Genomic DNA, 23,310 nt, shown 5'->3' with positions numbered 1-23,310 from the left:
AGAGTTCAGAGACTCTGTGTGCAGACACTCGAGCTGGAGGATGATGTGACACTTGATGTGTTCGCTGCAGCGCACGCACGTTAGTTCATGTGAGCGAGCAGACAGACCGGCTGTGAGCACAGCTGCAGCTGCTGTCTGTGAAGCTGTGGAGCCGATTCATGCACTGGAAAAAAATCAAAGTCTTACCAAGTATATTTGTCTAATTTCTAGTCCAAATATCTCATTACACTTAATATCAGACACAGCTGCCTAACAAGCACCATTTCAGCCAGATATAGGGACTTGTTTTAATACAATAAATCATGAATATCTTGTTAAATGAAAAAGTCTTGAAAACAAATTGTTTTGAGTCACATATCATATGAAACAAGCTTTTTTTTTTCTTCATTTGAAGAGGTTTTTCAGCTAATTTCAAGATCACTTTTATCTCAAAAGTCCTAAATATCACATTTTATTTCAAGAAATCTGGACAAGCCGATTTTCACTAGTTCCATTGGCAGATTTTTTTGCTTATTCCACGCAAAAACGTCTTGTATTTGTTGTTTTATTACTTATTTTTGGAGGGGCATTTTTTCCAGTGTGCTCAGGCTGCAGTTTACCTTCTACCATGTGAGCCGATTCATGTGCTATTGTTTGTCCACTTCTACTTTTTTTAGGGCTGGGCGAGTTAACTCGTTAATTATTTAACTCCGATAAATATTTTATCATGCATTAACGTAGGTTTTTATTAATTTTATTTTATTTTTATAAGAAAAGGCTTTTGTGCCTTTAATGGAAAGTTCAGAGAGACAGGAAGCAGGGGGCAGAGAGAGTGGGAACAACATGCAGCACAGGGCCAGCTGCAGCGAGGACTATAGCCTCTGTACATGGGGCGCCTGCTCAACCCACTACGCCACGGACCCCCCATGTTTTATTATTTATTTTATTTTGTAAAAATTTGTTGCTCACAGGCTTTTATTTTTGTAAAAGTCTGCTGCTCACGGGCTCTTATTTTGTAAAAGTCTGCTGCTCACAGGCTTTTATTTTGTAAAAGTCTGTCGCTCACAGGCTTTTATTGTTGTAAAAGTCTGTTGCTCACAGGCTTTTATTTTGTAAAAGTCTGTTGCTCACAGGCTTTTATTCTGTAAAAGTCTGTTGCTCACAGGCTTTTATTTTGTAAAAGTTTGCTGCTCACAGGCTTTTATTTTGTAAAAGTCTGTCGCTCACAGGCTTTTATTGTTGTAAAAGTCTGTTGCTCACAGGCTTTTATTTTGTAAAAGTCTGTTGCTCACAGGCTTTTATTCTGTAAAAGTCTGTTGCTCACAGGCTTTTATTTTGTAAAAGTCTGTCGCTCACAGGCTTTTATTTTGTAAAAGTCTGTCGCTCACAGGCTTTTATTTTGTAAAAGTCTGTTGCTCACAGGCTTTTATTTTGTAAAAGTCTGTCGCTCACAGGCTTTTATTGTTGTAAAAGTCTGTTGCTCACAGGCTTTTATTTTGTAAAAGTCTGTTGCTCACAGGCTTTTATTCTGTAAAAGTCTGTTGCTCACAGGCTTTTATTTTGTAAAAGTTTGCTGCTCACAGGCTTTTATTTTGTAAAAGTCTGTCGCTCACAGGCTTTTATTGTTGTAAAAGTCTGTTGCTCACAGGCTTTTATTTTGTAAAAGTCTGTGGCTCACAGGCTTTTATTCTGTAAAAGTCTGTCGCTCACAGGCTTTTATTTTGTAAAAGTCTGTTGCTCACAGGCTTTTATTTTGTAAAAGTCTTGCTCACAGGCTTTAATTTTGTAAAAGTCTTGCTCACAGGCTTTTATTTTGTAAAAGTCTGTCGCTCACAGGCTTTTATTTTGTAAAAGTCTGTTGCTCACAGGCTTTTATTTTGTAAAAGTCTGTTGCTGTCTGCTGTGGAACAGGAAAAGAAAGTAATCGGCGGATCCACCAAACATGGAGAAGGGTACAGAACTTTTACTCGGCCATTTTCATGTTAAAGTTCTTCCAGACGGCGGAGTCGACAGAACCAAAGTCATCTGTAAACACTGCCAAGTTGAATTGTCTTCTCAGCGTAGTAGTTCCAGTCTAAAATATCACTTAAAGGCAAAACACACAACTGATAGCAGCAAGTCATTCAAGGAAACAGACAGTGGAGCGAGGCTTCTACATAAAAACTACAGAAAGATGCTGATGTTAAAAGTGTGTTTGCACAACAAATGTTATGGCACTTTCATTCATATGGCAGCACATTTAAAATAAAGCTAAATGCTAAAAGCTATACACTACTTTTGGATTCATTTTTGGATTCTGCGTACAAATGCGATTAATCGTGATTAATCAGGGAAATCATGTGATTAATCAGATTAAACATTTTAATTGTTGCCTAGCCCTGCTTCTTTATCTTTATGAAATCTTACTTTAATTGTTTTCTTTTGTACCGTTATGTTTGTTACTCGCTGCTGCAACGGAACGATTTCACTTCCTCGACACCGATCACATCATTTTGATGGTGTTAGAAATAAAAAAGCCTCAGTTTTAATATTTGATATGCTTCTTTGTGTCATTTCTGGTTGAATAAACGGTTGAAATCATTCACAAATCACGCAGAGGGACATGAATCCAATAAACATGGCCCCATTTTCCCTGCTTTTATTGTACCTTTATGTTACGTTTAAAAGCTGAAATGTGTTTGTTTTCTGCCTCTAAATCCGTCTCCCTGACGTCAGCAGAAACATGTTTGCTGAGATCGCTGCGTCAGCAGCAGCTAATGAGCAGTCAGGAAAAATTGTGGCATTAAATGATGTTTAGTTTCTTTGACAGATGTTTCGTTTTGCTGCATTTTCTTGTAGCGAAATACTTTGGGAATAACTTAATTAACTGCAAATTACTAAAATAAACTGAAAGCAATAACTCGAATGAGGGGAAATGTATTGGCCGCTTTTGCCTGTAATTTGCTTGTTTTTCTTTGCAGTCACTGATTACAAAACAATTTCTTATTTACATGTGTTTTTATTCATATTCATGGTTATTAGAATGTAATTCTGCCGTTAAATTGCCCTGAATGTTACAGGCTGATACCTTAAAGCCTGCAGCCAGCTCTGCTCCTTCAGAGGAAATCCTCAGCAATAACGCTGATGGTTGGTTTTTCTCACGTGTCTTGAGGAAGGTTGTAAAAGGGAAACATTCAGGTCAAAGAGTCGGTGCAGAGAAGTCAAAGCAACACGTCTGCAAATGGAAACAGGAGTCGATGTTTCTACGAGAAGTGTCAGAAACCAGCTGAGGGAAATGGGATTTACACCCAGAGAAGCCAAATAATGATCCAATGAAACAGCGACAACAGATGAAACCAGCACAGGACCGGAGGAGATGGCAGGTAAAGGACCGGGAGAGATGGCAGGTAAAGGACCGGGGGAGATGGCAGGTAAAGGACCGGGGGAGATGGCAGGCAGAGGACCGGGGGAGATGGCAGGTAAAGGACCGGGGGAGATGGCAGGTAGAGGACCGGGGGAGATGGCAGGTAGAGGACCGGGGGAGATGGCAGGTAGAGGACCGGGGGAGATGGCAGGTAAAGGACCGGGGTAGATGGCAGGTAAAGGACCGGGGGAGATGGCAGGTAAAGGACCGGGGGAGATGGCAGGTAAAGGACCGGGGGAGATGGCAGGCAGAGGACCGGGGGAGATGGCAGGCAGAGGACCGGGGGAGATGGCAGGTAAAGGACCGGGGGAGATGGCAGGTAGAGGACCGGGGGAGATGGCAGGTAGAGGACCGGGGGAGATGGCAGGTAGAGGACCGGGGGAGATGGCAGGTAAAGGACCGGGGGAGATGGCAGGTAAAGGACCGGGGGAGATGGCAGGTAGAGGACCGGGGGAGATGGCAGGTAGAGGACCGGAGGAGATGGCAGGTAGAGGACCGGAGGAGATGGCAGGTAGAGGACCGGGAGAGATGGCAGGTAAAGGACCGGGGGAGATGGCAGGTAAAGGACCGGGGGAGATGGCAGGTAGAGGACCGGGGGAGATGGCAGGTAGAGGACCGGGGGAGATGGCAGGTAAAGGACCGGGGGAGATGGCAGGTAAAGGACCGGGGGAGATGGCAGGTAGAGGACCGGGGGAGATGGCAGGTAAAGGACCGGGGAAGATGGCAGGTAGAGGACCGGAGGAGATGGCAGGTAGAGGACCGGGAGAGATGGCAGGTAAAGGACCGGGGGAGATGGCAGGTAGAGGACCGGAGGAGATGGCAGGTAGAGGACCGGGGGAGATGGCAGGTAAAGGACCGGGGGAGATGGCAGGTAAAGGACCGGGGGAGATGGCAGGTAAAGGACCGGGGGAGATGGCAGGCAAAAGACCAGGGAGATGGCAGGTAAAGGACCGGGGAGATGGCAGGTAGAGGACCAGGTAAAAGACCAGGGGAGATGGCAGGTAAAGGATCGGGGGAGATGGCAGGTAAAGGACCGGGGGAGATGGCAGGTAAAGGACCGGGGGAGATGGCAGGTAAAGGACCGGGGGAGATGGCAGGTAGAGGACCGGAGGAGATGGCAGGTAGAGGACCGGGAGAGATGGCAGGTAAAGGACAAGAGGAGATGGCAGGTAAAGGACCGGGGGAGATGGCAGGTAAAGGACCAGAGGAGATGGCAGGTAAAGAACCGGGGGAGATGGCAGGTAAAGGACCGGGGGAGATGGCAGGTAAAGGACCGGGGGAGATGGCAGGTAAAGGACCGGGGGAGATGGCAGGTAAAGGACCGGGGGAGATGGCAGGTAAAGGACCGGGGGAGATGGCAGGTAAAGGACCGGGGGAGATGGCAGGTAAAGGACCGGGGGAGATGGCAGGTAAAGGACCAGGGGAGATGGCAGGTAGAGGACCAGGTAAAAGACCAGGGGAGATGGCAGGTAAAGGATCGGGGAGATGGCAGGTAGAGGACCAGGTAAAAGACCAGGGGAGATGGCAGGTAAAGGATCGGGGGAGATGGCAGGTAAAGGACCAGGGGAGATGGCAGGTAAAGGACCGGGGAGATGGCAGGTAAAGGACCGGGGGAGATGGCAGGTAAAGGACCGGGGGAGATGGCAGGTAAAGGACCGGGGGAGATGGCAGGTAAAGGACCGGGGGAGATGGCAGGTAAAGGACCGGGGGAGATGGCAGGTAAAGGACCGGGGGAGATGGCAGGTAAAGGACCAGGGGAGATGGCAGGTAAAGAACCGGGGGAGATGGCAGGTAAAGGACCGGGGGAGATGGCAGGTGGGCTCTGTTCTCCTTCCATCATTTATGTTAAAATCTTTGGAGATACGTTCTATGAAGCCAGCATGCTCTTTGATTAAATGAAATCTGTTTTTCATGTATTTAGTTTTTTTTACAAAAAGAAAGACCTGAACATGCATCATGTTTTCTGACTCCATCTTTTCTGCCGGGGCTGTAAAGGCTCACTCTGGATATAAAGTTTGCACCAACACGAGCAGAGAAACGGCGGTGGAACCCGCCTCTTAAACGACATGTTGAACCCAAACGCTGCAGCTCCAGCACAGCGGCACACATCACAAACACACGGCCTCAGCTAACAAGGAAAGCAGAGTCCAGGCTGCGCTCTTAATCACAGCTGCAGCCGCTCTCAATCAGCCCAGCAGCAGGTGGTTACAGCCTAATAACACGGTGTAAAGAGCCACATTAAGTGGCTGCATTTACAGATACTGCCAGTAATCTCCTGCCTACACTGACAGGAGTCTCAGCCGATAACGAGCAGCGATCTGAACAAACCGGGCAGAAGTGTTTCTGCGCTCGCTGCGGACGCATCACGATCAATTTCAAATCAAACGGCGCCCACGTGCAGCAGGTAAGCACGCCATCTAATTACATAAAATAACAAGCTGTGAAATCCAGCCTGTGTGAGCAGCAGGGGCGAGGCTAGGGGATCTTTAGTGGTGCCAAGGCCCCACCGTGAGATAGCTCGGCACCCCTGGATCAGCACATTTTTAAAAATATTATATTATGCAAAAACACTTTTTTTTTGCTCAAGGATGCATTATTTTAGTGATGATTTTATTTATTATCTAGCATTTGTTTTTGTTTTAACTCCCAAAATAAATGTTGAGTTATCAACATTTGTCTCAGGCTCTCTTTGAACTTATCTGGACTGTTGCTTGTTTTTAAATTCATTTAAATGATTTTATTTGTTTCTCTTTATATTATTTTATGTATTTTAATGCTTCTTCCACTCCCTGCTGCAATGCTTTTATTTGATGTGAAGCACTTTGAATTGTTTGTACATGAAATGTGCTATATAAATAAATTTGATTTGATCTGTTATCCCTGTCAAGCCACAGTCTTTTGAAATGAAGAGGTCAAAATTGAATGTTGTAGGGGAAAACACTACTCAAAGCAAAACTAATACGGCTCCAAAATTTATAAATGTTACTAGTTTGCCTCAATTAGTGAGAAATAATGTGCCTCTGTGAGCACTGGGGGGGCCGGGGCACCCCTAAAGACCAGATCCTAAACTCGCCCCTGGTGAGCAGACCTCTGTGTTTCTTTCTGTTCATTTAACACCAAATTTGTTTTACTTTTTTTTTTTTTTTATCTCATTTTCCATCGGCGTCGCCGTCTCTGCACGTTTTTTTTTGCATCCATCTTATTGGCTCAGTCGATACAAAGTGGGTGTTGATAATCCTTTGGAACCCTCTGCCAGTAACGGTGAAATAAATAGAGGGTGAAACGCACAGGCTGCACAGCTATTTGCAGCACATTCTTATGGATTGGGATCTGCGTGAGCGGTGCAGCTGGAAGTGGAAAGGTCTCCACTGGCGCCGCATTCATCACGATGGATTTTTTTTCAGTTCCTAGGAGACGGGGAAAAACTTATTCCTCTAAATAGGCTGATATTGTGTGTCATAGTATTTTCTACATTACAATCAAAAAGCACGTCGATCTGCTCGCTCGATCTGCAGAAACAGACCCAGAGACAAAGAAGAAAATGTGATTTTACCTCTTTATGGTCAGAGGTCTCTGTGTTACATCCCTGCTTTATGATTCAAGGACTGCTCTGAAGAATATTAGATATCCAACAATAATGATGAAAATTATGAGAGAAGAATAAACGAAAATGTAACTGCAGTCATGTAAAGAATCAAGAATCTTTATTGTCACTATGCAGGCATAAAGAAATTTAGTTCAGGAGCTCTTGGCTTTGTATACATAAAAAAATATAAAAAGATATCTAAATAATATACAAGAGAATAAAAATAGTAAAAGTGAAAAGTAAAAAGTTACAGTGCAATCCGGTTATTGTACATATTGCAGCATAAGTAAGTCAAATAAAAGTGCAGTGCGAGTACATCTTTTTCTAATTCTAAGGTTTAGATGATAAAAAAAACGGGTTTGAAACTCCCAATGCTGTGATTTGAAACCTTTGTGTGGACAGACACACTGAGTTAGAGCCGAAACAGTCTCTGCTGAACGGTGTCACAGCTGCAGCACTTTGTGTTGAATCATTTAACCACATTACACACAATCCTCCGCAGAGTCAGCTGGAAAGATCAGGTGGTGGCGATGGAAACGGGCTGAGGAGGAAATGCACAGCGGCCCAGGGACGCCAACACAGAAACATGCTAACGTACACAGCTGCGCGGCTTCCAGATGTGCACCAACGGAAAATAAGTAACAGGTTCGCCTTCTGTTTTTAACACTCAAATACCAGGATTCAAACATGTCGACAGATCTCTGCGGTAAATTATTTATGATTAGGCGTCCAATTAAAGTAATGTGATCGAATGCAGACGATCTTCTGTGAAACAGGCGTCATTTCCATGACTTTAATCAGCGCTAAAACCTGATGCAACGTCTCCGTGTTCCTTCCGTTCAGACGTGCTGTGGTTTATTCAACATGTGACGCCATTGTTTTCAATGTAAATGATAAATATGATGTGATAAACGATGGCTAATGGGAAAAGATCAGGGTTTATGCTCCTGAATGGTTTTTATTTCATATTTACCTGGAGGCTGCTGTTAAACAAATGTGCAGCTTTTCCAGAGAGCATAACAGATAAATTAACAGGGATAACATGATTAATAAAGGTAGACGGAGCCTACACTGCCTTGTGTGTTCATGATATACCCATAAAAGTCCAGACCGAGACATTCTCACTACAAACTCTGTCAGGATCCCTTTAGCGCCGTTATTCATCACGCAGGCTGGTCAAAAGGCCGCAAGAGACCGGGCACAGTTTACTCTGATAGTGGCGACATATCTGTCATCAAGGTGGGAAGCAGTCCAAGGCCAAAACCTAAAGAAGAAGATGTGCTGCCAAAACCTAAAGAAGAAGATGTGCTGCCAAAACCTAAAGAAGAAGATGTGCTGCCAAAACCTAAACAAGAAAATGTGCTGCCAAAACCTAAACAAGAAAATGTGCTGCCAAAACCTAAACAAGAAAATGTGCTGCCAAAACCTAAACAAGAAGATGTGCTGCCAAAACCTAAACAAGAAGATGTGCTGCCAAAACCTAAACAAGAAAATGTGCTGCCAAAACCTAAAGAAGAAAATGTGCTGCCAAAACCTAAAGAAGAAGATGTGCTGCCAAAACCTAAAGAAGAAGATGTGCTGCCAAAACCTAAAGAAGAAGATGTGCTGCCAAAACCTAAACAAGAAAATGTGCTGCCAAAACCTAAACAAGAAAATGTGCTGCCAAAACCAAAGACAACAGGGACGTTCTTCTCCCTCATTCTAACCCAACCTCACCTTCTCCTCTAAAACGTCGACACCAGCTCCACATTTTCACCTCAGATCTGAACAGATATTTCCTTCTCAGCCTTAAAAATAACGTGACAGAACATAGACCCGAGCCCGGAGACGAGTTTCACACTGCAGATGAACTCTGGGCCACACATCTCTCCGTGCACGGCCTCAGGAATACTTCCGCTTGGTTTTGTCTCTGAGGAAACGGCGTGTTTAAACGTGAGGAAAAGCGCCGCCACGCCGCAGCGCTCTGCCTCATTTCCCTTCTGATAAATTCATCAGAACTGGAACGCGTACGGCGGCAGGAGTTCACTGAGTGGCTGCTTCACATTCATTAGTGAGTGAATCTGCAGCTGCATGGCTTCCATCACACACACACACACACACACACACACACATCTCCTGTGAAGCAGCATGGAGGCTCTGCACCGTCCCGGTGCTTCAGATAGAAAATAATTAGGAGTGAAGTATCTGCTCACTGAGCTAACTTGAAGCATGAAATCTTAAGTAAATACGCGTGTGTGTGTGTGTGTGTGTGTGTGTGTGGGGCTTTGCCACCCCGGAAACCGATTCCATCTCATAAAAAATGGATGCCTGGTGAAGCGGTCTCCTGTGAGGAGATCACTGAAAGCGAAGCAATATTCCTCCCACAGACCTGCGCTGAGGAGTGTCATATCAGCTGCTAATGAAAGCCTTTTCCTTCCATTCCCCGGCCGGGCCCCGAGTGGGCCGCCGAGCGGGCCTCCCCGGCCTGATTAAGGAAGGCGAAGCAGATTAGGAACGATGCCACTGTGCAACGCCAACAGTTCAGAAACACAGAGCAGGGAAATAAAACAGAGAAAATTTGATCTGAGAGGAAACAGCAGGATGTGACAGCGTGTGATGGCTGGTGTGTTACACTTCAGCTGAAGCTGCTCCGCTGCCTTCTTCTATGTTACAACAAACCTGGAGGAAGATTCTCATTTTGTTGTCTGTTTTTTTTTTCCTACTGTGGACCAAATAATTGGAAAATAATTGACAGGGAAAATAATCAGCTCTATTTTACATATTTGTATAAATGACTGTAATTATTTTCTCATAATGCTCGCTGAAAAGTAATTAGGAAAATAGCTACAGCAGCTAATTGCATCATTCATTAATATTCCCCCACCTGTGTTCCTGCAGCAGAAACGTGAGCAGGCAGAGTTTAACCCCCCAACGCCGGATCAAATCCCAGCATCACGTTCCCTGAATGCGCTCCACATCCGGCAGCTCCACACAAAGAGCTCTCATCTGACTTTCTAATCCTGATTTTCTTATTCATGAGGGAAAGCTGTTTTTCTGAAATCAATATTTTATTCATCCAAGAAGATAGAAAACATATCAAATGTTGAAAGTGACACATATCAGCTCATAAAAGTTGATAATTAAACCTGATTAGCTGCTAAATGTTCCTCCAGCTGTTTCCTTTTAGGTCCACTTCCTTTTCCAGCCTTTTTGGTGCCCCTGTCCATGTTTATATCTGAGAGACTCTGCCTCTCTAAGGTGCTCTTTTTATACCAAATCATGTCAGTGCCCCACTGATAATTAACTTGATTAGCTACTAAATGTTCCTCCAGCTGTTTCCTTTTAGGTCCACTTCCTTTTCCAGCCTTTTTTTTATGTTTTCAATGTTCTAGTGTGAATAGAATAATTATTTATAAGATTTTACAATCGTTGTATAAATGATAGTGTCCCAACATTTTTGGAATAGGGCTTACACACCACAGTTTATTTTTAATCGTTCACATGCTTATTAAGAGTGGTTTGACACTCAGAGCCAAGTTTTTAATGTAAAAAAATGCATGAACTAGTCTTCTTATGAGCAAATGATTCCAGTATAACCATTAAAGTATCAAACCGAACCACTGAAGTCTGCCTGGAAACCAGTGGCGGCTCCTGACAGATTTCTCAGGGGGCCAACAGTAGCAAAGATGGCTAAAGTGACCCGTTCAATGGGTAAATTATAAGTAGCAAGTCAGCTGTCACAATTAGTTTTTTCTGGTCAACTCACATCACCAACATCGCACAGAAGCACGAGATTTCCCTGAGAATGGGCCGTGTTGGCCCGAAATGTCATGAAATGAAAAGGCATTAAAAGGGAGGTCATCGTTGTGCGTTTCATCCTTGCCTTACATTGAAATTTTACATTTTGAGTCTGCACCAGGCTAAAAGAGACGTGTGTGAGATTTGACTGAAATCCTATGGAGAGTATCATGATCTGCTTCAGTAGTCACAGTACATGTTGACAAGCATGTTTCTTTTGGTGAAATTCAGCTTCCTACTGTTGATGGCATCCATACAGCCCCAAACCATGTCACTCCCACTACTATGCTTGACTTTAAGCATGGGGCACTTTTCTTTGTACAAATCACTTTTTACCACCACACATGCTTGACACCATCGAAAGCAAATTTGTTTATCATTGTCTCATCAGAGACAAACAAACTAAGGATATGGATTGCTGGAACCATGTCCTGTGATCTGATGACACCAAGATGAACAAATTTGCTTTCGATGGTGTCAAGCCTGTGTGGTGGTAAAAAGTGATTTGTGCAAAGAAAAGTGCCCCATGCTTAAAGTCAAGCATAGTAGTGGGAGTGACATGGTTTGGGGCTGTATGGATGCCATCAACAGTAGGAAGCTGAATTTCACCAAAAGAAACATGCTTGTCAACATGTACTGTGACTACTGAAGCAGATCAGGATACTCTCCATAGGATTTCAGTCAAATCTCACACACGTCTCTTTTAGCCTGGTGCAGACTCAAAATGTAAAATTTCAATGTAAGGCAAGGATGAAACGCACAACGATGACCTCCCTTTTAATTTCATGACATTTCGGGCCAACACGGCCCATTCTCAGGGAGTTTAACATAGGGGTGTACTCACTTTTGCACCAGCATAATTTCACAAAAATGGACAAATAGGCCATTTAAGTTATATTATTGACCTTTCTTTTCTGTTGTAAGCTGAACAGATGTTGTATTAAACTTACTCTATGCACGTTTTGGGAATAACTTGTGTGTGTATTAAAATATTGTTCAAAATGTTACTTTTCAACAGGGGTGTACTCATTTTCACTGTGCACTGTATCTGCTTTACCATTAATTAACACAGGAACTAGATACAAGCTGAAAACACGACTGGATACAAGCTGAAAACACGACTGGATACAAGCCGAGAACACGACTGGATACAAGCTGAGAACACGACTGAGAACATGACTAGATACAAGCCGAGAACACGACTGAGAACACGACTAGATACAAGCCGAAAACACGACTGGATACAAGCCTAGAACACGACTGAGAACACGACTGGATACAAGCCGAGAACATGACTAGATACAAGCTGAGAACATGACTGAGAACATGACTAGATACAAGCCGAGAACACGACTGAGAACATGACTAGATACAAGCCGAGAACACGACTGAGAACATGACTAGATACAAGCCGAGAACATGACTGAGAAAATGACTGGATACAAGCTGAGAACATGACTGAGAACACGACTGGATACAAGCCGAGAACATGAGTGAGAACACGACTGGATACAAGCCGAGAACATGACTGGATACAAGCCTAGAACACGACTAGATACAAGCCGAGAACACAACTGAGAACACGACTGGATACAAGCCGAGAACACGACTGAGAACACGACTGGATACAAGCCGAGAACATGACTAGATACAAGCTGAGAACACGACTGAGAACATGACTAGATACAAGCCGAGAACACAACTGAGAACATGACTAGATACAAGCCGAGAACATGACTGAGAAAATGACTGGATACAAGCTGAGAACATGACTGAGAACACGACTGGATACAAGCCTAGAACACGACTGAGAACACGACTGGATACAAGCCGAGAACATGACTAGATACAAGCTGAGAACATGACTGAGAACATGACTAGATACAAGCCGAGAACACGACTGAGAACATGACTAGATACAAGCCGAGAACACAACTGAGAACATGACTAGATACAAGCCGAGAACATGACTGAGAAAATGACTGGATACAAGCTGAGAACATGACTGAGAACACGACTGGATACAAGCCGAGAACATGACTGAGAAAATGACTGGATACAAGCTGAGAACATGACTGAGAACACGACTGGATACAAGCCGAGAACATGAGTGAGAACACGACTGGATACAAGCCGAGAACATGACTGGATACAAGCCGAGAACACGACTGGATACAAGCCGAGAACACGACTGGATACAAGCCGAGAACACGACTGGATACAAGCCGAGAACATGACTGGATACAAGCCGAGAACACGACTGAGAAAATGACTAGATACAAGCCGAGAACACGACTGAGAACATGACTAGATACAAGCCGAGAACACGACTGAGAACACGACTGGATACAAGCCGAGAACACGACTGGATACAAGCCGACAACACGACTGAGAACATGACTGGACAGTGAGAAAGGGGCGGTACCTCATGGAGAACGGCCTTACGCTGATTGGACAGTGAGAAAGGGGCGGTACCTCATGAGGAACAGCCTTACGCTGATTGGACAGTGAGAAAGGGGCGGTACCTCATGAGGAACAACCTTACGCTGATTGGACAGTGAGAAAGGGGCGGTACCTCATGAGGAACAGCCTTACGCTGATTGGACAGTGAGAAACAGAGCAGCTGAAACTCTCGAGCTGTCACACCGTAACGCTGCGGGAAAATATGACAGAAAAGAGTCCACAGCTCACCCACCAGCTGGTGAAACAGCCCTTCACATCAGACCAGACCAGATGGGTTTGGGATGAGCGGAAGGTCGGTGGTTCAAACGCCAACATCTCGACGTATCAAAGCGTCCTCGGATGAGACTGAATCCACCCGCTGCCACAAGTTCGCTCATGGATTGTGCAGATAAAGTGCTGCATATATAAAAGATTATGTCCAGTATTTAAAAATAATCACTGCAGGAGTGTTTGTCAGTGGATGAATGAGAAGCACATTGTGCTATAAGTGTTTACCATTAATAATTCAATATTTCACATAACTCATAAGCAGCCACTTACTGGAAACAAATACAGGAACATAAATAGAAATAATAAATGTGTGATTTAGACTTTTAGAGCTTCTAAATAAAAACTGCATGTGGCAGTAATGATATACCTGCCTCAGAAAGCAGGACTTTAATGTCATTAAAACTTCTTAAACACTTTCAAATGATGGGAATAATGCGGAGATATGACACTGATCATCTCAAACGTAATTATATTATTTATTGAGCGATTCTAACTGATCAAACTGGTTCTCACACTGAATCCAACTCTGATTCAAACTTAACAAACTGCAGAACTCTTCTTCAGAATTTACCCTGAACAACCAACCAAGTGCAGAGTAGCCAAAGAGCTGCGGGAAGTAAAAATGTTGAAAAAATGTCCCTGTGAGAGCCGATCAATCGATTGATTAGCTTGTAAAAGCTCACTGACAGGTGACGAAGGCTGTCAGAGGAGCTCCTAACGTGATCCGAATAGTTTCCTGTCAGCCGACTAATTGATTTATTGATTATTATGCCAGCTTTGCTTGTAGAACTGCTGGGCAGTTCATTTAAAGCCAAACATCATATCTTCAGAGCTCTCCAGTCAGCCAATGGGATGAAAAAGAACGACATCCCCCGCTGCTGAATGAAGGTGAGATCCCAAATACTCCAACAAACAAAGAGAAGATGCACATAAAGACCTGCTCAGACGGCCCCTGGTACTGTGGCAAACTCGATAAAGATCCCAGTGATTATCTTATTTCTCCCTGAGAATCAATTCAATTCAGTTTTATTTATATAGCGCCAAATACAACAAATGTCATCTCAAGGCACTTAGATAATAAAGTCCAATTCAAGCCAATTGGAATTCAATTAATTGTAATCATAATTATTCATAAAATAATCCAATTCGTTCATATAGAGCCATTTCAAAAACAATTTCCTAGCTAAGGAATTGCACTGAAACTTTGTTTTTGGTCCAATCACCGTCGTTCTTTGTCAAAAACAACTCGACAAAACGCCAATTTGGACATGAAAGTGCAAAGATGCCGCTCTGGCTCTTTGGGGCTTTGGCCGGGCCCTCTGGGGGTGTCATGTGGCGGCGGATCGTTTGTGCCTGGGAGTCTGAGCTCGGTCCTGAACGGCTTTAGCATTCTGGGGTGGTCAGAGGTGGGTGGTAACCAGTTACATTTACAAAACATTGTACTTCTAGGAGTAGTTTTAAATCTCTATACTTTTTACTTTTCCTTGAGTAGATGTGTGCAGCAGAAACTGTCCTCTTACTCCGCTACATTAGGCTACAATGAGCTGGTTACTTTTCTTCTTACCTCTTTGGTATTCTACGCCTCATTATTTTTATCCCCCCGCGTACGCCTCATTTTAATGTTTTATTCTGACAGAGAGAGAGACTTCCACCAAAGGCTCTACCACCTGACTGTGTTCCACCAATCAGACGCAGCCGTGTAGTCTGGTCACGTGACCGTACTCGATCTCAGCGGCGGGACGGGTTAGCTTTAGCATTAGCAGTCGTAGCAAACAAAGAAAGAAACAGATGAAAAATGTCAGAACCAACGGTGGGAAATGAAGACGCAGACGAGGCCTCATACTGAAAGCATGTTTACCTTACAAAGAGTGAGAAACAGCAGCTACATTATGTGTCTTCTGTGGCAACCAAAACAAACGCACATTTCAGCAGAAACTCAACATCTAACTTGAGGAAACATGTAGCGCTAAGTTTCCTAAACTCGTTTTCCCCCCATGGATAGGTGAATGTTTGTTTTTTAGGTTACATATGTTTTAAACATTTCCTAAGTCTCTTTTATTTTTTATTGAAGTTGTTGAATTTACCTGGATTATTTTAATTTAAGCTATTTTGTAATTAATTAATTCATTTTATCAACTGGATGAACTGTAATTTGCCTAAAGATGATTATTTAGTATTTTTGTCTGTGATTGAATGCTTGTGTTAACAAATAAATCAGACGTTACTCAACAGTTACTCAGTCCTTGAGGAGTTTTTTCACCTTTTTTACTCTTACTCAAGTAATTATTTGGATGACTACTTTTTATTTTTTTTCCCTGCTGCAATGCTTTTATTTTATGTAAAGCACTTTGAATTGTTTTTACATGAAATGTGCTATATAAATAAATTTGATTTCACTTGAGTCATTATTCTCAGGTAACGGTACTTGTACTTGAGCACATTTTTTGGCTGCTCTGCCCACCTCTGGGCTGGTTTGGCTCCAGATGAACGCTCAGAGTGAAGTGGTAAATGTGAATTTAACACCCTGGCAGCGTTTGGTGATTTTAAATCTGAGACGCCAGCAGCGGGGTCATTAAAGGAAGGACCCACCCCTGCAGCACGGGAGCAGCCCTCCCTGTTCCCATCACTGATACTGCTGCTGAGGAGTGAGTGTGGTTTGCTGCTGTCAACAGAAATCTCAGCCGGGGCTAATAAGCCTGCGCCGTGTTCATAATCCAATAATTGATAAAGAAAACTGTTACTTCAATGCATTTATAAATAACTCCCCTGGTGCAATTACTGGAAAAAGCCTGCCAATACGACATCAGTTAAGTCCCGCCGGAGACTGAGGGATGGAGCTGACGTGTCCGGTAACCTGGCAGCTGGGGGGGGCCTGGGAGAAAATGGCTGCCGCTGTGGGAGCCACCTGACGGTAAATATGAGAGCAGCTCTGTGACCTCCAGCTTCTCAGCGTCAGGCCCGATCACACGACTGTCACAGCTGAGGAGCGCAGCTGTCAGCTGGGCTCAGCTGGGCTCAGCTCCCCACCTGAACACCACCGGCCTGGTGTCACGCTCAGCCTCAGAGAGCACAGACCAGCGGATCAAACGCCGCCACGCCTCTGGTGCACTCACCGCCGGGAGCCACTTCTCACTTTTTAACATGACAACAAAGGGCAGGGAAGGTCAGCTGACTCCCTTTTTCTCTCACTCTGCACCAGCAAAGCGTTAACAGGGAGTAAACAGGGAGTTAACAGGGAGTAAATATGGAGTTAACAGAGAGTAAACAGGGAGTTAACAGGGAGTTAACAGGGAGTAAACAGAGAGTAAACAGAGAGTAAACAGGGAGTTAACAGGGAGTAAATATGGAGTTAACAGGGAGTTAACAGAGAGTAAACAGGGAGTTAACAGAGAGTAAACAGAGAGTTAACAGGGAGTAAACAGGGAGCTAACAGGGAGCTAACAGAGAGTAAACAGGGAGTTAACAGGGAGTAAACAGGGAGTTAACAGGGAGTAAATATGGAGTTAACAGGGAGTAAACAGGGAGCGAACAGGGAGTAAACAGGGAGTTAACAGGGAGTTAACAGGGAGTTAACAGGGAGCGAACAGGGAGCTAAGAGGGAGTTAACAGGGAGCGAACAGGGAGTAAACAGGGAGTAAACAGGGAGCTAACAGGGAGTTAACAGGGAGTAAACAGAGCTAACAGGGAGCGAACAGGGAGTAAACAGGGAGTTAACAGGGAGCGAACAGGGAGTAAACAGGGAGTAAACAGGGAGCTAACAGGGAGTTAACAGGGAGTTAACAGGGAGCGAACAGGGAGTTAACAGGGAGTTAACAGGGAGCTAACAGGGAGTTAACAGGGAGCGAACAGGGAGTTAACAGGGAGCGAACAGGGAGCGAACAGGGAGTTAACAGGGAGTTAACAGGGAGCTAACAGGGAGTAAACAGGGAGTTAACAGGGAGCTAACAGGGAGTTAACAGGGAGCGAACAGGGAGTTAACAGGGAGTTAACAGGGAGCTAACAGGGAGTAAACAGGGAGTTAACAGGGAGCTAACAGGGAGTTAACAGGGAGTTAACAGGGAGCTAACAGGGAGTAAACAGGGAGTTAACAGGGAGCTAACAGGGAGTTAACAGGGAGCGAACAGGGAGTTAACAGGGAGCGAACAGGGAGCGAACAGGGAGTTAACAGGGAGTTAACAGGGAGCTAACAGGGAGTAAACAGGGAGTTAACAGGGAGCTAACAGGGAGTAAACAGGGAGCAAACAGGGAGCTAAGAGGGAGTTAACAGGGAGTAAACAGAGTTAACAGGGAGCTAACAGGGAGTTAACAGGGAGCGAACAGGGAGTTAACAGGGAGTTAACAGGGAGCGAACAGGGAGTAAACAGGGAGTTAACAGGGAGCTAACAGGGAGTAAACAGGGAGTAAACAGGGAGTTAACAGGGAGCTAACAGGGAGTAAACAGGGAGTTAACAGGGAGCTAACAGGGAGTAAACAGGGAGTTAACAGGGAGCGAACAGGGAGTAAACAGGGAGCTAAGAGGGAGTTAACAGGGAGCTAAGAGGGAGTAAACAGGGAGTAAACAGGGAGCAAACAGGGAGCTAAGAGGGAGTTAACAGGGAGTAAACAGAGTTAACAGGGAGCTAACAGGGAGTAAACAGGGAGCGAACAGGGAGTAAACAGGGAGTAAACAGGGAGTTAACAGGGAGCTAACAGGGAGCTAACAGGGAGTAAACAGGGAGTAAACAGAGAGTTAACAGAGAGCTAACAGGGAGTTAACAGGGAGCTAACAGGGAGTAAACAGGGAGTAAACAGGGAGTTAACAGGGAGTCAACAGGGAGTAAACAGGGAGTTAACAGGGAGCTAAGAGGGAGCGAACAGGGAGCTAACAGGGAGTAAACAGGGAGTTAACAGGGAGCTAACAGGGAGCGAACAGGGAGTTAACAGGGAGTAAACAGGGAGCAAACAGAGTTAACAGGGAGCTAACAGGGAGCGAACAGGGAGTTAACAGGGAGTAAACAGGGAGTTAACAGGGAGCTAACAGGGAGCGAACAGGGAGTTAACAGGGAGTAAACAGGGAGCAAACAGGGAGCTAAGAGGGAGTTAACAGGGAGTAAACAGAGTTAACAGGGAGCTAACAGGGAGCGAACAGGGAGTTAACAGGGAGCTAACAGGGAGTAAACAGGGAGTTAACAGGGAGCTAACAGGGAGTAAACAGGGAGTTAACAGGGAGCTAACAGGGAGTAAACAGGGAGTTAACAGGGAGTTAACAGGGAGCGAACAGGGAGTAAACAGGGAGCTAAGAGGGAGTTAACAGGGAGCTAAGAGGGAGTAAACAGGGAGTAAACAGGGAGCAAACAGGGAGTAAACAGGGAGTTAACAGGGAGTTAACAGGGAGCGAACAGGGAGTAAACAGGGAGTTAACAGGGAGCTAACAGGGAGTAAACAGGGAGTTAACAGGGAGCGAACAGGGAGTAAACAGGGAGCTAAGAGGGAGTTAACAGGGAGCTAAGAGGGAGTAAACAGGGAGTAAACAGAGTTAACAGGGAGCTAACAGGGAGTAAACAGGGAGCGAACAGGGAGTAAACAGGGAGTTAACAGGGAGCGAACAGGGAGTAAACAGGGAGTTAACAGGGAGCTAACAGGGAGTTAACAGGGAGCTAACAGGGAGTAAACAGGGAGTAAACAGAGTTAACAGGGAGTAAACAGGGAGTTAACAGGGAGTTAACAGGGAGCGAACAGGGAGTCAACAGGGAGTAAACAGGGAGTTAACAGGGAGCTAACAGGGAGTCAACAGGGAGTAAACAGGGAGTTAACAGGGAGCTAAGAGGGAGTTAACAGGGAGCTAAGAGGGAGTTAACAGGGAGTAAACAGGGAGCTAAGAGGGAGTTAACAGGGAGTAAACAGGGAGTTAACAGGGAGTAAACAGGGAGTAAACAGGGAGCGAACAGGGAGCGAACAGGGAGTAAACAGGGAGTTAACAGGGAGCTAACAGGGAGTAAACAGGGAGCGAACAGGGAGTCAACAGGGAGTAAACAGGGAGTTAACAGGGAGTCAACAGGGAGTAAACAGGGAGTTAACAGGGAGCTAAGAGGGAGTTAACAGGGAGCTAAGAGGGAGTTAACAGGGAGTAAACAGGGAGCTAAGAGGGAGTTAACAGGGAGTAAACAGGGAGTTAACAGGGAGTAAACAGGGAGCTAACAGAGAGTTAACAGGGAGCTAACAGGGAGTAAACAGAGCGTTAACAGAGAGTTAACAGGGAGTAAACAGGGAGTAAACAGAGCGTTAACAGGGAGTTAACTACAATGAGCTGGTTACTTTTCTTCTTACCTCTTTGGTATTCTACGCCTCATTTTTATCCCCCCGCGTACGCCTCATTTTAATGTTTTATTCTGACAGAGAGAGAGAGACTTCCACCAAAGGCTCTACCACCTGACTGTGTTCCACCAATCAGACGCAGCCGTGCAGTCTGGTCACGTGACCGTACTCGATCTCAGCGGCGGGACGGGTTAGCTTTAGCATTAGCAGTCGTAGCAAACAAAGAAACAGATGAAAAATGTCAGAACCAACGGTGGGAAATGAAGACGCAGACGAGGCCTCATACTGAAAGCATGTTTACCTTACAAAGAGTGAGAAACAGCAGCTACATTATGTGTCTTCTGTGTCAACCAAAACAAACGCACATTTCAGCAGAAACTCAACATCTAACTTGAGGAAACATGTAGCGCTAAGTTTCCTAAACTCGTTTTTCCCCCATGGATAGGTGAATGTTTGTTTTTTAGGTTACATATGGGTTACATATGTTTTAAACATTTCCTTTTAGTTTATTGAAGTTCTTGAATTTACCTGGATTATTCTAATTTAAGCTATTTTGTAATTAATTAATTCATTTTAATTTATTTTTATCAATTGGATGAACTCTAATTAGCCTAAAGATGATTATTTAGTATTTTTGTCTGTCTGATTGAATGCTTGTGTTAACAAATCTATCCATGTAGTTCCTCATTATTTTTATCCCCCCGCGTACGTCTCATGCTACCTCACACCTTTGTTTTATAAAGATACTGAGTGAACGGAGCCGCCTGTTTAACTATTAAAGCCAACGCAACTATGTGTTCTGTCTGACAGCCAGCAGGGGGCGACACCTGAGGCAGCAGGAACAACATTCCCCCTTTTCTCTATTAAAAATCATCTAAGTTATAGACTCGGGGTGAGGCTACGCTGCCATGATGATGACGGAACAGTTTCTTTCTTAAACTGATCCAGAAGCATCTTAGGGGCACCCATGACAGCAGCTCCTTCACGGACAGAAACACTGGACCACGGTCGCTCTCAGACGGTTCGTTAGCTAACGCAGGCCGAAACGATCCCAGAATGTGTGCCCTCTGGTGGTCCCGAGAGTAACTGCATGCAAATCTGAGCTCTGAACATGTTATTATCTAAAACTTCCTGTGAGCTCCGGCGGTCTTCCTGCTGAAGAACCAGCAGAATGACGCTGGTCCAAACCCAGAGAGCATCCAGGTGGGACGGCCTTCAGAAGCAGCCGCCGGCCTCTGGTGGAAATATCCACAGAAACGATGAAAAAAAAAACATCTTTTCAAGCGACAGACTTTGATTAATCATTAAACCCGAGTTTCTCAGGGACTCCAGCAGGAGAAATAATGATGTTATCTGGATGTGGAGTTCTTCTCCCGTAGAAACCGGCGTCACCATCAGAAGCTCTGCACCCTTTGGGCTCGGCGGGCTTTAAAGTTGTCCCGTAGGCAGCTTTAGGCTTCCATATTCAGCCGTTACACGAGTTGAAATCCCCTCTTTGCTGACCTGAAACAGCAGCTTTCACTTTCCTGCAGGATTTCAGAGACTGGTTCCAGGGTTGGTGCCATGTTGGGCTGGGACTGTCAGTGGGAGGAAGGACAGAAACCCCCCGGATCGATGCTGGAGTCAGAACCTGCTCTCACTTTGGTACTTTGGCTTTTAAGATGCTCTCTCTCTCAGGTTTTTCTCACACTGACTGCAAACATTTAGAGTGAGACGCTGCAGCCACTGAAAGCAGAAACAACGTCTGAAGGATGTGATGCTGCTCACCTCCCCGCAGTTTAATTATCAGCTTATTTATCAGTTATCATTTTATCAGTTATTTATCATTTTAAAAAGCTGGAAGTGACCGCATGTTCAAACCATGACAAAGAGAATTCTCCTGATCTGACTTCAGTCCAACAAGCAAACAGCTTCCAGGAAATCTCTCAGTCTGAGGATTCATCTTTTAGAAAGAAGTGAGGATGTTAAACACAGAGCAGCTCTCAGGCCTCCTAACGCAGGGACAGAACCACACACAGCCGAACCGGAGCCGACCCGCTCGGCTTGTGTTCGGGGGGAGGATGCTCTCAGCACCGGCAGCCGCCCGAACCTCCCGGCTGCCGACACTCCGCACTTTCAGCTCTCCAACACACACACACACGCGCACATGCGTCTGGCTCGGACGGACAGAACCGAACAGAACCTGACAGAAGCGAACCTGTCTGACCTTCACCGCTCATCAGCGGAATCTCTAACTTCCTCCTGAACCTAAGAGAGCGGCAGCAGCGCAGTCATGTCCGAGATGACCCGCACACAGGCACCGAGCCCCAGCATCAGCCCCAGCATCAGCCCCAGCATCACTCCATCTCCAGCCCGCGGAGGCGCGGAGCTGCCAGGTGCGCGCCGCGGAAAGGTGCGCTACTCACGGTGAGAGGCGGCGGACGTTCCGCGGAGGACGCCCACGGTGTGAAGGATAATAACGGGCAGCAGAGGCAGCATCTTCCGGCCGGGCAGCGCGCACAGTTATCCGTGTGTCGGCAGAGCTCTCAGTGTCCTACTCGCTCCTCCAGCTCGGAGGGATGGCAGGAGTCTGATGTGCGGAGCGAACCTCTTCCACGGCGGCACGCCCTCCCTCCTCCCTGTGAGGTACGGCCCTCCCCCTGCCCCCTCCTCCCGGAGTCTGCCTCCGATGCAGGCTGTAACACAGAACAATGGCAGCAGAACCAAGCAGAACCATCAGGAGAAAACAGCAAAACCCATCAGGAGAAAACAGCAGGTCCAGCAGAACCCATCAGGAGATACAAGCAGGTCCAACAGAACCCATCATTAGATAACAGCAGGTCCATCAGGAGAAAACAGCAGGTCCAGCAGAACCCATCAGGAGATACAAGCAGGTCCAACAGAACCCATCATTAGATAACAGCAGGTCCATCAGGAGAAAACAGCAGGTCCAGCAGAACCCATCAGGAGATACAAGCAGGTCCAGCAGAACCCATCATTAGATAACAGCAGAACCATCAGGAGATAACAGCAGGTCAGTCAGAACCCATCAGGAGATACAAGCAGGTCCAACAGAACCCATCATTAGATAACAGCAGAACCCATCGAGAGCTACAAGCAGGTCAATCAGAACCCATCAGGAGATACAAGCAGGTCAATCAGAACCATCAGGAGACAACAGCAGAACCCATCGAGAGCTACAAGCAGGTCAATCAGAACCCATCAGGAGATACAAGCAGGTCCAGCAGAACCATCAGGAGACAACAGCAGAACCCATCGAGAGCTACAAGCAGGTCAATCAGAACCCATCAGGAGATACAAGCAGGTCCAGCAGAACCATCAGGAGACAACAGCAGAACCCATCGAGAGCTACAAGCAGGTCAATCAGAACCCATCATTAGATAACAGCAGAACCCATCAGGAGATACAAGCAGGTCCAACAGAACCCATCATTAGATAACAGCAGAACCATCAGGAGATACAAGCAGGTCCAACAGAACCCATCATTAGATAACAGCAGAACCATCAGGAGATACAAGCAGGTCCAACAGAACCCATC

The 23,310-nt window shown here is 45.4% G+C and overlaps 1 protein-coding gene across 3 annotated transcripts in view; it reads right to left on the bottom strand.

The window, feature by feature from the left end:
- Window positions 1–22,324, bottom strand: part of cntnap5a (contactin associated protein family member 5a) — a 243,768-nt gene extending 221,444 nt beyond the window's left edge. For all 3 annotated transcript variants that reach the window (XM_075480316.1, XM_075480317.1, XM_075480321.1), the window contains exon 1: window positions 22,178–22,324. In XM_075480316.1, the coding sequence (XP_075336431.1) occupies window positions 22,178–22,250 (73 nt within the window). In that variant the 5' untranslated portion in view covers window positions 22,251–22,324. The remainder of the gene's footprint in view (window positions 1–22,177) is intronic.
- Between the last annotated feature and the right edge of the window lie 986 nt (window positions 22,325–23,310).

Source organism: Odontesthes bonariensis, chromosome 12, assembly GCF_027942865.1.
Source record: "Odontesthes bonariensis isolate fOdoBon6 chromosome 12, fOdoBon6.hap1, whole genome shotgun sequence".
NCBI classification, from domain to species: Eukaryota; Metazoa; Chordata; class Actinopteri; order Atheriniformes; family Atherinopsidae; genus Odontesthes; species Odontesthes bonariensis.
This window is presented reverse-complemented; position numbering and strand designations above follow the sequence as displayed.